At 46.9% G+C, this 16,931-nt stretch overlaps 1 protein-coding gene across 4 annotated transcripts in view; it reads right to left on the reverse strand.

Moving 5' to 3' along the window:
* The window catches only part of ASAP1 (ArfGAP with SH3 domain, ankyrin repeat and PH domain 1), a 346,099-nt gene that overhangs the window by 91,889 nt on the left and 237,279 nt on the right, over positions 1-16,931 (reverse strand). For all 4 annotated transcript variants that reach the window (XM_069731924.1, XM_069731927.1, XM_069731925.1 and 1 more), the window contains 6 exons: positions 16,762-16,836; positions 11,681-11,730; positions 11,450-11,579; positions 8,356-8,441; positions 8,179-8,254; positions 6,239-6,325 (listed from right to left, as the gene is read on the reverse strand). In XM_069731924.1, coding sequence (XP_069588025.1) covers positions 6,239-6,325; positions 8,179-8,254; positions 8,356-8,441; positions 11,450-11,579; positions 11,681-11,730; positions 16,762-16,836 — 504 coding nt within the window. The remainder of the gene's footprint in view (positions 1-6,238; positions 6,326-8,178; positions 8,255-8,355; positions 8,442-11,449; positions 11,580-11,680; positions 11,731-16,761; positions 16,837-16,931) is intronic.

Genomic DNA, 16,931 nt, shown 5'->3' on the forward strand with positions numbered 1-16,931 from the left:
TAGAAAATAAGCCTACCTTGCCTCAGAGAAATACCCCAAAGGAAAAGGCAGCCCCCCCACATATAATGACTGTGAGTAAAGATGAAAAGACAAACGTAGAGATGAAATAGATTTAGCAAAGTGAGGCCCGACTTTCTGAACAGAGCGAGGATAGGAAAGGTAACTTTGCGGTCAACACAAAACCCTACAAACAACCACGCAAAGGGGGCAAAAAGACCCTCCGTACCGACTAACGGCACGGAGGTACACCCTCTGCGTCCCAGAGCTTCCAGCAAGCAAGAAAAACAAATTAACAAGCTGGACAGAAAAAACAGCAAACAAAAATAACACAAGAGCAACTTAGCTATGCAGAGCAGCAGGCCACAGGAACGATCCAGGAGGAAGCTAGTCCAATACTAGAACATTGACTGGAGGCCAGGATCAAAGCACTAGGTGGAGTTAAATAGAGCAGCACCTAACGACCTCACCACATCACCTGAGGAAGGAAACTCAGAAGCCGCAGTACCACTTTCCTCCACCAACGGAAGCTCATAGAGAGAATCAGCCGAAGTACCACTTGTGACCACAGGAGGGAGCTCTGCCACAGAAGTCACAACACAAAAGTACGAAAGGTCCATATACAAACCACCACACAAAGGATAAAATATTCCAGAACACGAATGCAGTTCAGTTACAGAATAAAACTCCAACAATCCAGCACAGAGGATAACAGTCCATATTCCCTTTTTTCTCTCTCTGATATGCTCTTCACATCATGGTTCCCCACAGGATCTGATCTCTGTCTCACCTCACTGATATTTACAAGTCTCCCTCCTCATTCACAGGTTAGGGGGGTGGGTCCCAGGGGCTCATTGTTTCAACAAGATAGGTCAACATGTCATTAGCATATTAGCATACAATACAGTACTGTGGGGGCTGATATCAGATGGCAGCAACAGCCATTCATCAATTAGCAAATAACTCCTTCTACAAGAGAACACCATGAATATAAGTAAAATAGAAATATACAGAAAAATGATGCCCACATAGCATATCACACCATCACAGGCCTGAAGTGGTCTTCAAGAAAAATGTACTGCCAAAAGTAATATCTTCAACATGGAAAAGAGAACAAAGGACATAACCATGTAAGAAAACATAGGAAACGGGGTGCAGAAAAATGGCCACAGGAGCTCTGGACTGAGGCGTCACAACGTTTGTTCAATGAATGGCTGGAGAGCGGCACAATAATGAGGGTCTGCAGTGAAGCTCGGTGGAGGGTCCTGCAAGTTAGCAACTGTATTTTAACAAATGGAGTTCGGGATTTAATCAGGATTAATGGTGTCCTCAATGCTGAGAAACAAAAGGCCAGACTTAATTATGCCAGACGTAGTTTCCGTAGGTCCAGAATCAAAGACTATTGTCTGAATTATTGACTCTTCCTGTAGGTTGAATTGATATTTGTAAATTGATGAATGGTTGTTATTTACTTCTTATATCAGCTCCTACAGTTTATTGTACTGTTATCTTTGCAAAACAGGGACGCAAGGTCACTGAACAATTATGTTTGCTAATTAGTGATGAGAGAGTGTGCTCGTTACTCGAGTTTTCTGAGGATGTTCGGGTGTTCCCCGAGTATCTTGTGCGTGCTCATATATTATGTTTGAGTCCCTGCAGCTGCATGATTTGTGGCTGCTAGAGTCTGATTACAAGTGGGGGATTCCCAAACAAACTGGCAATCCCTGCATGTGTTCGGGCAGTCTAACAGCCGCAAATCATGCAGCTGCGAAGACACAAACATAATCTACCAGCACGCCCAAGATACTAGAACACTCGAGCATGCTCGGAAAACTCAAGTAACGAGCACACTCGCTCATGACTATTGCTATCATGTTGATTACACATTATTCCAGGCCATGCTGTTTGTTGACTTGCAAACATTGAAGGATAAACTATAAATACTCAAACAATAAAGATTAACCTCATCGCCCCCTCCTCTTGACCTGTGAATGATGGCTTAAAGGACAGTTGTGAACTATATGAGAAGACTTTGCCTCTGTTCCAAGTGACTCTACAGGATGCCAGCTTAGGGGACCACGATCCCACCTGGAAGAAAACAAATCAGCTCCACTGACCATCGCTGAACCCTCAGAGACGTCTTGAGGGATCCAGTTTGGGACAATCAGGTCACCTGTTCACATACCTGACTGCTCTCGGTTAGCTTTAAAAAAAGCCTAAGCTTTTCGATACCTCCTCTCTGTGCGTGCCACAGGAGGGGGTAGTCGGTCCTGGAAGCTCTGAAGTCACAGCTGCCCTTATCCCAGCGAGTCAGCAGAAGGGTGAGACTCTAGAATCTTACACCATTTTGGGTATTTTGCTGGGGCTGTTCTATGTGTTATTTGTCTGTTTTGTGGTTCAATAAAGTATTGCACCACTGTTTTACCCTCACCTTGTGTTGTCTGAGTAATATGTCCACGGTAAAAGGAGAGTGGGCATTCAGAGGGATGATTCCTGGTCCACACGGTTTCGGGCTAGCGAATTAGAGCACCCGCTGACCCCCTGTGTCTCCACACTTGATGGCCGATATTGACTGGCTGGGCTAGCAGACGGGACCCAGGAATACAGCCCCGGACTTGGGGATAATGTTTGGTAACGTGTGCAAGGTGCTTGCATATATAACAGCACCATGGGTTGGGCAAATGATGGGAACTGTTGGTAACCATTTGTCCTGGTGGGTTTTCTGCTTTGTAGAAGGATAATCCTGCTTGAATGACTGGTGGCCAGTGGAATACTTAGTTGATGGGTCTGCTGGGAACGGTGGGCATATTGTGTTTCCAGCGGGGCCGGTTGGCTGTAAACTCGTCCGCCAAACGGGCTGCTTGCTCTGGGGTGTCGGTCTTCTGCTTGGCTACCCACTTTTGTAATTCTGGGGCCATTGTGTCCATAAATTGCTCGAGCATGATCACGTCCCGAAGGGCAGCAGTTTGGTGGGCCGCCCTACCGTTGAGCCAGCAGTTACAGTATCGCCGGAGTTGACTGCCAAATTCTACACATGAGACCCCCTGGACAGAGAGTGTCTGGAACTTGGTGCGATATCTTTCGGGGGTGATGGTAAAATGTGCCAGCAAGGTGTTCTTAATAGTTCCATAGTCCAGACAGTCCTGAAGCCTAAGTGACTGGGCGGCATCCAGTGCCCAAATAGTCAAACTAGTCCACAAAAATTTAGCTCAATCAGCTGTAGGCATCTGGGGCATCAGCATCAACGTCTCAAAATCTTGCAGATGTTCATCGACTTCAGTGTTGGACTCATGAAACACTGGCATGTCTCTGTAGGAGAGATGAGTTCCTTGTTGGATGACTATCGACAGGGGTACTGAAACTCCCAAAACTGACTCCATAACACAAGCCCTTTCCCCACTTGAGACTCCAGGTCCCAATGCAACCAAAAACTCCTGGATTCGGGCTGCTGGGGACTGGGTTGACTCCTGGATCCTTGATCTGTCAAATCCACTGGGTCCATCCCAGCTGAGTTTTTGTCGTCCACCTCCAATGTTCTGGGCATCCCAACAAACCAATTCCTTGATCAAAACAGACCAAGTGTCGGTGGTCAAGTAATCAATCCATGGAAGCTGGAACAGCTCCTATAGTTGCAGTTTCTTGTTGCGGCTATACATCCACTAGGGTCTTCTTCCCAAGGCCGACCTGGTGGGGTGGACATGGTGGCAACCGAAACCTTCTGCATGCCTCACCTATGGTCTGCTGGGTCTGTCTATATGCATCTTCGGTTGTAGAGCCCTTGGATGGTGTCTACGAACACCAGTCCCCTGCAGCTCCGCTGTATCCACTCCGCTGAGTAACATCCCACCGCTGACACCAAATGTGGACATATGGCGGGGTGGGGGTCAGTGGCTGCTGTCGCCTGCTAGCCCCGGTCCGTGCGGTCTCGGGTCAGCGGATGAGAGCACCCACTGACCCCCATGTCTCCATACTGATCCAACACGTCATACCATCAGGGAGGCATCTGATTGGCTCCAAATTTATTCTCCAGCAGAACAATGACCCCCAACATCCTGTCAATGTCACTAAAAACGAGGAACCCTGGAGGTGATGATCCGGCCCCACAGAGCCCTGATCTCACATCATCCCAGTCTGTCTGGGATCACATGAAGAGACAGAAGGATCTGCATAAGCCTCAACCACAGAAGATCTGGGGTCAGTTCTCCAAGATGTTTGGAACAATCTCCTGCCGAGTTCCTTCAAAAACTGTGAGCAAGTGACCGAGAAATGATGGAGGCGACGGGGGGTCACCAAATACTGATGGGGTTTACATTTCTCTTTTGTTTGTTCACTTTAATTTTGTTAATTGATAAATAGACTATTGTCAATTGGATTTTTGGAATCAATCTTACCTTGCAGCATTTTTTCCACACCTGCCTAAAACTTCTGCAATGTCCTGTAAATACTGTAATAATGTGATATAATAGATCTTATTGTTAGTAATGTGTCTTAATATATACAGACTGGTGTTGGCAGGATGGAGGAGAGGGCAGACACCAAAGACTAATATGCATTCTCCTTCCTCCATTCTGGTGCCAGCATCCTGCACCGGATTCCTGGCATAATATGACCACTGCAGTCCATCAGTGGCCAGTGATCGCTTGCAGCGCTGAAATTCTGGCCAGCGGTACAAAACAAGAGGTTTTTTTTTTAATTTTTTGCAATACATTGAACCAACGGAATGATTAAAATAGTAGCGGAAAATCCCTTTAATTCTGCTATGATAAGAAGTTGGCAGTAAGCGTTCGATTTTTCTGCAGCGCCACAACAGGACAAATGGAGTATTACACCGATTCAATATAAATCAATGCGCCGGGTCCTCCAGAGCGAAAAACCTTCTCTGCAGCTATAGAGGTCCTGAATGGGACCCCAAAAAGGCACGTGAAAATGCTTTTTTTTTTTTAAATAAGAAATTTGTCAAATGACTTCATAATAAAAAAATAAAAAAAAATTTTAATATACTTTTTCAAAGATCTTTCCAAATTGTAAGGGAACGGTGATCCTTGTCCATAAGCAGAAGCTACGCCCCAAAAAAAAAAAAACCCAACCCTAAGACAGTAAAGCAATCCCAGCTCTCGTCGCCATCTGCGCTGCGTCAGTTCATACCAACGCCGGCACCGATATGTTCTGTCTACCCACGGCCCTATCTGGCACATAGACTGAGCAGCCAGGGTGGCACAACACTGGTTGCCAGGAACGAGTGTAATCACACTGGCTACCAGCATGGTACAGCACTGACGACTCCAACAAAGGGTTAAAAAACAAAAACAAAGAAAAAAACGGCATTGACCGGCAAAAAAAACAAAACAAAAAAAAAAAATCAGGAAAAACTGGTGCAATATAGAGTAAAAAAAAATTGTGAAAAATCCCAAAAATATGACACTATTTATATGGCCCATTATTCTGGTCTAGAAATCCCACCCGTCCGGCCACTGGTCATAACCCTCAGTAATTAGAAAACATATTCAGATAAGAAAGGGAACAGACCCCCAGTCGGGTGGGGGGGGCGGGAATAACTGGTCAGATTGAATTGGGGATTATTCTGTTTCCTTCTTATAATACTTTTCAAGATGTCTTAAAGGGACGGTGTCTACAAATGATTAAGCCTGATCAGTGGGGTCCCCCAGGAACGGGGGCTTCCTGGATCTCCGAGAAGCCAAAACTGTCAATAACGACTTGCTATAATGAAGAACTTACTAATGAGCCGAATTACCTGGAAAACTGTAGCAATCTACTGCCTCTCACAGCTGAGAGCTTGCTACAATGACATCTGGCGTAGACAAGAGGATAGATGTTACCTGCACTGACACATTGTAACAAACTATAACAGGTGAACACTGCGCTGCTGCTCTGCTCCAACAAGACAGAGGCGCCACCAATGGAATCACTTCCACACATGCATGAAAAGCTGACTCCTGCAGCGCCCCCTATATGTAACAAAGGGTAAATATAAGACAAGGACGTTATACCGCAGGAGCAGCTGAAACGACTGATATATGGTCGCTCTAGGCTTTGGAGTCAAAGGGGCGGTCCGATAAATATTGATAAGGTTGTCAATTAGTGGGACTGCACCAAATAACTCACTATAACATCTTCTCAATATACCAATCTGTTCAGCTCTCCCCGATTTATGGCATGCTGCAAAACATGCACCAAAATCTGAACCCTCTCCAGATGTCCTGGGAACTACCTATATGCCTACCTCCTTCTGATCCAGCTGAAGAGAAGACTTAATGAGGTCCCGCAGGGCAGTGAGCTGCTTCTTCTCCTCATCCTGCGTCTGCTTTATCTACAGAAGAAGAAATTATACATAACAATGTGATAATACACTACTGAACCAAACAGTATGGCGATACTACCACTCACACATCTTCATATTCCTGTATATACAGGGCAGCATTATAGCAGTTATATTCTTGTATATAGGGGGCAGTATTATAGCAGTTATATTCCTGTATATAGGAGCCGTATTATAGCAGTTATATTATTGTATATAGGGGCAGTATTATAGTAGTTATATTCTTGTATATAGGGGGCAGTATTATAGCAGTCATATTCCTGTATATAGGAGCCGTATTATAGCAGTTATATTCTTGTACATAGGAGCAGTGTTATAGTAGTTATATTCCTGTATATAGGAGCCGTATTATAGCAGTTATATTCTTGTACATAGGGGCAGTATTATAGAAGTTACATTTTTGTACATAGGGACAGTGTTATAGTAGTTATATTCTTGTACATGGTGCAGTATTATATTAGTTATATTCTTGTATATAGGGGCAGTATTATAGTAGTTATATTCTTGTACATAGGAGCAGTATTATAATAGTTATATTCTTGCACATAGGAGCAGTATTATAGTAGTTATATTCTTGTATATAGGAGCAGTATTATAATAGTTATATTCTTGTATCTAGGAGCAGTATTATAGCAGTTATATTCTTCTACATAGGGGCAGTGTTATAGTAGTTATATTCTTGTACATAGGAGCAGTATTATAGTAGTTATATTCTTGTACATAGGGGCAGTATTATAGTAGTTATATTCTTGTACATAAGGGCAGTATTATAGTAGTTATATTCTTGTACATAGGGGCAGTATTATAGTAGTTATATTCAGGTACATAGGGGCAGTATTATAGTAGTTATATTCTTGTACATAGGGGCAGTATTATAGTAGTTATATTCTTGTACATAGGGGCAGTATTATAGTAGTTATATTCTTGTACATAGGGGCAGTATTATAGTAGTTATATTCTTGTATATAGGAGCAGTATTATAGTAGTTATATTCTTGTACATGGGGGCAGCTTTATAGTAGTTATATTCTTGTACATAGGAGCAGTATTATAGTAGTTATATTCTTGTACATAGGAGCAGTATTATAGTAGTTATATTCTTGTACATAGGAGCAGTATTATAGTAGTTATATTCTTGTACATGGGGGCAGCTTTATAGTAGTTATATTCTTGTACATAGGAGCAGTATTATAGTAGTTATATTCTTGTAAATAGGGGCAGTATTATCATAGTTATATTCTTGTACATAAGGGCAGTATTATAGTAGTTATATTCTTGTACATAGGGGCAGTATTATAGTAGTTATATTCTTGTACATAGGGGCAGTATTATAGTAGTTACACTCTTGCACTTCTCGTATTCAGGAATTTGTTCCTTGTTGCCAGATAAAACAACACATAACACTGATAGTATATAACAGGAACTTGTAGTAATCAGTCGTGATGATGTAAAAACACTTCTCTAATTCCAGGAGATTATCACAAAGTGTAGCATTATATTACTTAGTCTTCGTTCCCTTTATCATACATAGCGACCCACGTGATGAGTTATGGAGGATTGTGAGATACACAACAACATTCTCCCCCCCAAAAAAAAGTATAATAGCCGTGTGACGACTGCCACTAATTCTGTGGACATGGGATGTTACTCAGCCTTTGCTGAATGTCGTATTCTCCGTCAGTGCTAATAATGAGCTCTATGTAGGTGAATGGGGCTGCAATACCACACACAACCTATGGACTGGAGTGGCGCTGTGTATAGAAGAAAGCAGTCATGTCTTTCTAAATTCTGCACAATCCCAGTACACTCTCCCAGCCAGGACCCCGGAGAGACCCCAGTACTTACATTGTACAGATCGGCCGCCAGCTTCTCGATGTATTGCTTCAGTTTATCTGCAGTTTTCAGGCCGTCCTGGAAGAAACTGAGAAAAAAGGACGCATGAGGAGCTGCTCCATCAGCGGCGGTGCCACGTGGGCGCCATATGTGCACGCTGCCTGCCACTTAGATTAACCCCGTACTCACTTGCACTGCGCGTGGTAATACTTGATCAGATTCTGCAGCAGGTCCACGCCCTTCTTCGTCTTGATTTCATTAACTTTAATAAGATACTGTCAGAAGACAAAGACGGCGGTTAGGGTGTAATTGCACGCCGTGCGGGTGTCGTATAGGAAGGGGGCGAGCGGGTGTAATTAAATAATCATCCCGCTCCTGCTGCCGTATATTTATCTTCAGTAGTCAACAGAAAATTCTTACTATATCGCGCTATTAAGCGTGTACTCTCTAGTGCCGGGACGCACCTTTACCGCAGCAATACAGGAGATTGGCAAAAAAGAATCTTGTGCTCTCTAAAAGGCGCCACCATGCTGCACAGGCTGAGACTGGTATTACAGTTCAGTTCCATTCACATAAAATGGAAGACCAGAAACAGCATCGATTCAATTTCTACAGCTCTTCATGGTTGTGGGCAGCAGCAGAGGCGGTGTCACTAGGAAGCTGCAAGGGAGGCGGCACTCGGGGGCTCCGGGAGAGAGAGGGCGACACTTGGGGGGAGACGGCGACACTCGGGGGCTCCGGGGGAGAGAGGGCGACACTCGGGGGCTCCGGGGGAGAGACGGCGACACTCGGGGGCTCCGGGGGAGAGAGGGCGACACTCGGGGGCTCCGGGGGAGAGAGGGCGACACTCGGGGGGAGACGGCGACACTCGGGGGCTCCGGGGGAGAGAGGGCGACACTCGGGGGGAGACGGCGACACTCGGGGGCTCCGGGGGAGAGAGGGCGACACTCGGGGGGAGACGGCGACACTCGGGGGCTCCGGGGGAGAGAGGGCGACACTCGGGGGGAGACGGCGACACTCGGGGGAGAGAGGGCGACACTCGGGGGAGAGAGGGCGACACTCGGGGGCTCCGGGGGAGAGAGGGCGACACTCGGGGGGAGACGGCGACACTCGGGGGCTCCGGGGGAGAGAGGGCGACACTCGGGGGCTCCGGGGGAGAGAGGGCGACACTCGGGGGGAGACGGCGACACTCGGGGGCTCCGGGGGAGAGAGGGCGACACTCGGGGGGAGACGGCGACACTCGGGGGCTCCGGGGGAGAGAGGGCGACACTCGGGGGGAGACGGCGACACTCGGGGGCTCCGGGGGAGAGAGGGCGACACTCGGGGGGAGACGGCGACACTCGGGGGCTCCGGGGGAGAGAGGGCGACACTCGGGGGCTCCGGGGGAGAGAGGGCGACACTCGGGGGCTCCGGGGGAGAGAGGGCGACACTCGGGGGCTCCGGGGGAGAGAGGGCGACACTCGGCGGCTCCAAGGGAGAGAGATCGACACTCGGGGGCTCCGGGGGAGAGAGGGCGGCAATCGGGGGCTCCGAGGGAGACACTCGGGGGCTCCGGGGGAGAGAGGGCGACACTCGGGGGCTCCGGGGGAGAGAGGGCGACACTCGGCGGCTCCAAGGGAGAGAGGTCGACACTCGGGGGCTCCGGGGGAGAGAGGGTGACACTCGGGGGCTCCGAGGGAGAGAGGGTGGCACTCGGAGGCTCCGGGGGAGAGAGGGCGACACTCGGGGGCTCCGAGGGAGAGAGGGTGGCACTTGGAGGCTCCAGGGGAGAGAGGGCGACACTCGGCGGCTCCGAGGGAGAGAGGGAGACACTCGGGGGCTCCGGGGCAGAGAGGGCGACACTCTGGGGCTCCGGGGGAGAGAGGGCGACACTCGGGGGCTCCTAGGGAGAGAGGGTGGCACTCGGAGGCTCCAGGGGAGAGAGGGCGACACTCGGCGGCTCCGAGGGAGAGAGGGTGACACTCAGGGGCTCCGAGGAAGATGGCGCTACTCAGGGGCTCCAGGGGAGAGAGGGCGACACTTAGAAGCTCCAGGGGAGATGGCGCCACTAACGGATTCCAGGGGAGAAGGCGCTACTCAAGGGCTGGAAAGGGAGACATCATCACTCAGAGGCTCCAGGGGAGACGGCGCAACTCAGGGGCTCCAGGGGAGACAGCGCATTCAAGGGAAGCAAGGGAGATGGTGCCACTCAAGGTCAGCAAGGGAGATGGCGCCACTCAAGGTCAGCAAGGGAGATGGCGCCACTCAAGGTCAGCAAGGGAGATGGCGCCACTCAAGGTCAGCAAGGGAGATGGCGCCACTCAAGGTCAGCAAGGGAGATGGCGCCACTCAAGGTCAGCAAGGGAGATGGCGCCACTCAAGGTCAGCAAGGGAGATGGCACCACTCAGGGACAGCAAAGGAGACTGTGCTACTCAGGGACAGCAAGGGAGATGGCGCCACTCAGGGACTCCATTGGAAGCGGTGCCACTCAGGTACAGCAAGGGAGATGGCGCCACTGAGTGGCAGGAAGGGAGACGGCGCCACTCAGGGACAGCAAGGGAGATGGTGTCACTCAGGGACAGCAAAGGAGACTGTGCCACTCAGTGACAGCAAGGGAGATGGCGCCACTCAGGGACTCCATTGGAGGCGGCGCCACTCAGGGACAGCAAGGTAGATGGCGCCACTGAGTGGCAGGAAGGGAGACAGCACCACTCAGCAGTAACAGCGCTAACATCACCCAGCAGCCGCAGCATAACTGGCAGCTATAGCAGCAGCATCACTCAGTGCCAACAGGGTCCACACACACTTTCCAAGCGGCTATACAGTTTGTGAAATCATTGGGACAAATAGATAACAGGTTGGGGGTCGCCGCCTCTAAGATCCACAAAAGAATTACTGCCATGTTTCTTGATTCACTACAAAATCATGTGCCTAAAGGGGTACTCTGGATCTGCACATTTCTGGACTGAGGGGTAAGGGGAGTCCATTATGTATGCAGATAACTGCCGGGAAATGTGTAAGATCAATAGGTAGCGAGCACCTGTCAGATTCATTAACACACTCACTGATAAAGTCTCGCTTTCTGGCCGTAATCAGCAGAAGTGACGTCACCGGTCTTGATCGGGCCTCAACCAACATTGGAGAAGGGGTCAGGATAGAAGCTGGGAGTAAGACCGTATATTTCTGTAAGTGTATGAATGTCGCCTGTCCCTGATCTATACCGTCACATCTGTTCTGGAGGGATGCAGTAAATCTGTTGGGGCTCCGGCGCTGATCCTCCCCAGATCTGCAGGGGGCACTCACCTCACACATCTGTAGCTGGAATAGTCTCCGCTCCTTTTCCATCTCCTCAGCGATCTCGGCCCCGGTGATCTCCGTCCGGATCATGCCATGCTGCTTCGCGTGCTCCCTCTTCTCCTTCTCAATTTTTGTGCTAAAATAAAAAAATAAAAATAAACAAAAGTAACGCCAAGGGCAGCGTCCATGAATCTGCACATCATCATCTAGTCACGCCGCACTGATGGCCGCACTTACAATTTGGTTTCATAATCTTTCCAGGCCTTGTCAAATGGCTTCTTGAGATCCTAGAAAAAAAAAACATCAAATAGTAAAAAAGAGCTGTAATCAATAGAGGAAATCTTCACATGGAACTGCACAAACTCTGCTCCTGCTGGTTCAGTGTCTGCAAGAGTAACAACTATCTGCCCTCCTGCATTATAGGAGAGGGGCGGCCTGATGACAAGACAGTCGTCTACTCCTAATTCACCAGCAGAATAGTGAGTGCAGCTCTGGGGTATAATACAGGAGGTAACTCAGGATCAGTAATGTAATGTATGTACACAGTGTCTTCACCAGCAGAATAGTGAGCGCAGCTCTGGAGAATAATACAGGATGTAACTCAGGATCAGTAATGTAATGTATGTACACAGTGACTGCACCAGCAGAATAGTGAGTGCAGCTCTGGGGTATAATACAGGATGTAACTCAGGATCAGTAATGTAATGTATGTACTCAGTGACTGCACCAGCAGAATAGTGAGTGCAGCTCTGGGGTATAATACAGGATGTAACTCAGGATCAGTAATGTAATGTATGTACACAGTGACTGCACCAGCAGAATAGTGAGTGCAGCTCTGGAGTATAGTACAGGATGTAACTCAGGATCAGTAATGTAATGTATGTACACAGTGACTGCACCAGCAGAATAGTGAGTGCAGCTCTGGAGTATAATACAGGATGTAACTCAGGATCAGTAATGCAATGTATGTACACAGTGACTGCACCAGCAGAATAGTGAGTGCAGCTCTGGGGTATGATACAGGATGTAACTCAGGATCAGTAATGTAATGTATGTACACAGTGACTGCACCAGCAGAATAGTGAGTGCAGCTCTGGGGTATGATACAGGATGTAACTCAGGATCAGTAATGTAATGTATGTACACAGTGACTGCACCAGCAGAATAGTGAGTGCAGCTCTGGGGTATGATACAGGATGTCACTCAGGATCAGTAATGTAATGTAAGTACACTGACTGCACCAGCAGAATAGCGAGTGCAGCTCTGGAGCATAATACAGGATGTAACTCCGGATCAGTAATGTAATGTATGTACACAGTGACTGCACCAGCAGAATAGTGAGCGCAGCTCTGGGGTATAATACAGGAGGTAACTCAGGCTCAGTAATGTAATGTGTGTACACAGTGACTGCACAGCAGAATAGTGAGCGCAGCTCTGGGGTAAAATACAGGAGGTAACTCAGGATCAGTAATGTAATGTATGTACACAGTGACTGCACCAGCAGAATAGTGAGTGCAGCTCTGGGGTATGATACAGGATGTAACTCAGGATCAGTAATGTAATGTATGTACACAGTGACTGCACCAGCAGAATAGTGAGCGCAGCTCTGGGGTATAATACAGGATGTAACTCAGGATCAGTAATGTAATGTATGTACACAGTGACTGCACCAGCAGAATAGTGAGCGCAGCTCTGGGGTATAATACAGGAGGTAACTCAGGATCAGTACAGGATCAGTAATGTAATGTATGTACACAGTGACTGCACCAGCAGAATAGTGAGCGCAGCTCTGGGGTATAATACAGGATGTAACTCAGGATCAGTAATGTAATGTATGTACACAGTGACTGCACCAGCAGAATAGTGAGCGCAGCTCTGGGGTATAATACAGGATGTAACTCAGGATCAGTAATGTAATGTATGTACACAGTGACTGCACCAGCAGAATAGTGAGCGCAGCTCTGGGGTATAATACAGGAGGTAACTCAGGATCAGTAATGTAATGTATGTACACAGTGACTGCACCAGCAGAATAGTGAGTGCAGCTCTGGGGTATAATACAGGATGTAACTCAGGCTCAGTAATGTAATGTATGTACACAGTGACTGCACCAGCAGAATTGTGAGTGCAGCTCTGGAGTATAATACAGGATGTAACTCAGGATCGGTAATGTAATGTATGTACACAGTGACTGCACCAGCAGAATAGTGAGTGCAGCTCTGGAGTATAATACAGGACGTAACTCAGGCTCAGTAATGGAATGTATGTACACAGTGACTGCACCAGCAGAATTGTGAGTGCAGCTCTGGGGTATAATACAGGATGTAACTCAGGCTCAGTAATGGAATGTATGTACACAGTGACTGCACCAGCAGAATAGTGAGTGCAGCTCTGGAGTATAATACAGGATGTAACTCAGGATCAGTAATGTAATGTAAGTACACTGACTGCACCAGCAGAATAGTGAGTGCAGCTCTGGAGCATAATACAGGATGTAACTCAGGATCAGTAATGTAATGTATGTACACAGTGACTGCACCAGCAGAATAGTGAGCGCAGCTCTGGGGTATAATACAGGAGGTAACTCAGGATCAGTAATGTAATGTGTGTACACAGTGACTGCACAGCAGAATAGTGAGCGCAGCTCTGGGGTATAATACAGGAGGTAACTCAGGATCAGTAATGTAATGTATGTACACAGTGACTGCACCAGCAGAATAGTGAGTGCAGCTCTGGGGTATAATACAGGATGTAACTCAGGATCAGTAATGTAATGTATGTACACAGTGACTGCACCAGCAGAATAGTGAGCGCAGCTCTGGGGTATAATACAGGATGTAACTCAGGATCAGTAATGTAATGTATGTACACAGTGACTGCACCAGCAGAATAGTGAGCGCAGCTCTGGGGTATAATACAGGAGGTAACTCAGGATCAGTACAGGATCAGTAATGTAATGTATGTACACAGTGACTGCACCAGCAGAATAGTGAGTGCAGCTCTGGGGTATAATACAGGATGTAACTCAGGATCAGTAATGTAATGTATGTACACAGTGACTGCACCAGCAGAATAGTGAGCGCAGCTCTGGGGTATAATACAGGATGTAACTCAGGATCAGTAATGTAATGTATGTACACAGTGACTGCACCAGCAGAATAGTGAGTGCAGCTCTGGAGTATAATACAGGATGTAACTCAGGATCAGTAATGTAATGTATGTACACAGTGACTGCACCAGCAGAATAGTGAGCGCAGCTCTGGGGTATAATACAGGAGGTAACTCAGGATCAGTACAGGATCAGTAATGTATGTACACAGTGACTGCACCAGCAGAATAGTGAGTGCAGCTCTGGAGTATAATACAGGATGTAACTCAGGATCAGTAATGTAATGTAAGTACACTGACTGCACCAGCAGAATAGTGAGTGCAGCTCTGGAGCATAATACAGGATGTAACTCAGGATCAGTAATGTAATGTATGTACACAGTGACTGCACCAGCAGAATAGTTAGCGCAGCTCTGGGGTATAATACAGGAGGTAACTCAGGATCAGTAATGTAATGTGTGTACACAGTGACTGCACAGCAGAATAGTGAGCGCAGCTCTGGGGTATAATACAGGAGGTAACTCAGGATCAGTAATGTAATGTATGTACACAGTGACTGCACCAGCAGAATAGTGAGTGCAGCTCTGGGGTATAATACAGGATGTAACTCAGGATCAGTAATGTAATGTATGTACACAGTGACTGCACCAGCAGAATAGTGAGCGCAGCTCTGGGGTATAATACAGGATGTAACTCAGGATCAGTAATGTAATGTATGTACACAGTGACTGCACCAGCAGAATAGTGAGCGCAGCTCTGGGGTATAATACAGGAGGTAACTCAGGATCAGTACAGGATCAGTAATGTAATGTATGTACACAGTGACTGCACCAGCAGAATAGTGAGTGCAGCTCTGGGGTATAATACAGGATGTAACTCAGGATCAGTAATGTAATGTATGTACACAGTGACTGCACCAGCAGAATAGTGAGCGCAGCTCTGGGGTATAATACAGGATGTAACTCAGGATCAGTAATGTAATGTATGTACACAGTGACTGCACCTGCAGAATAGTGAGTGCAGCTCTGGAGTATAATACAGGATGTAACTCAGGATCAGTAATGTAATGTATGTACACAGTGACTGCACCAGCAGAATAGTGAGCGCAGCTCTGGGGTATAATACAGGATGTAACTCAGGCTCAGTAATGTAATGTATGTACACAGTGACCGCACCAGCAGAATAGTGAGTGCAGCTCTGGAGTATAATACAGGATGTAACTCAGGCTCAGTAATGTAATGTATGTACACAGTGACTGCACCAGCAGAATAGTGAGTGCAGCTCTGGGGTATAATACAGGATGTAACTCAGGATCAGTAATGTAATGTATGTACACAGTGACTGCACCAGCAGAATAGTGAGCGCAGCTCTGGGGTATAATACAGGATGTAACTCAGGCTCAGTAATGTAATGTATGTACACAGTGACCGCACCAGCAGAATAGTGAGTGCAGCTCTGGAGTATAATACAGGATGTAACTCAGGCTCAGTAATGTAATGTATGTACACAGTGACTGCACCAGCAGAATAGTGAGTGCAGCTCTGGGGTATAATACAGGATGTAACTCAGGATCAGTAATGTAATGTATGTACACAGTGACTGCACCAGCAGAATAGTGAGCGCAGCTCTGGGGTATAATACAGGATGTAACTCAGGATCAGTAATGTAATGTATGTACACAGTGAGTGCAGCTCTGGAGTATAATACAGGATGTAACTCAGGATCAGTAATGTAATGTATGTACACAGTGACTGCACCAGCAGAATAGTGAGTGCAGCTCTGGGGTATAATACAGGGTGTAACTCAGGATCAGTAATGTAATGTATGTACACAGTGAGTGCAGCTCTGGGGTATAATACAGGAGGTAACTCAGGATCAGTAATGTAATGTATGTACACAGTGACTGCACCAGCAGAATAGTGAGTGCAGCTCTGGAGTATAATACAGGAGGTAACTCAGGATCAGTAATGTAATGTATGTACACAGTGACTGCACCAGCAGAATAGTGAGCGCAGCTCTGGAGTATAATACAGGATGTAACTCAGGATCAGTAATGTAATGTATGTACACAGTGACTGCACCAGCAGAATAGTGAGTGCAGCTCTGGGTGTGATTAGAGAACATGTATGGCATCACTTTACTTTGCTGAATATTGTTGGAATGCAGCACACACCTAATATGTAAAATTATATTTTCATTTGATCACTTACCCCCTTCACTCCTTTCAAGTCACCTTTAAGAAGTGAATCCAGTGTAAAGATGACATTGTGGCTTAATCCCTGGAGCTAAAACAAAGTCAGAGAGGGAAAAATATATATCTATTAATGTCGCGCTTCATTCAAAAACAGAAAACACATTCTGAAAAGTGACACTTGGATCT

This window comes from Ranitomeya imitator, chromosome 6 (genome assembly GCF_032444005.1).
Source record: "Ranitomeya imitator isolate aRanImi1 chromosome 6, aRanImi1.pri, whole genome shotgun sequence".
NCBI classification, from domain to species: domain Eukaryota; kingdom Metazoa; phylum Chordata; class Amphibia; order Anura; family Dendrobatidae; genus Ranitomeya; species Ranitomeya imitator.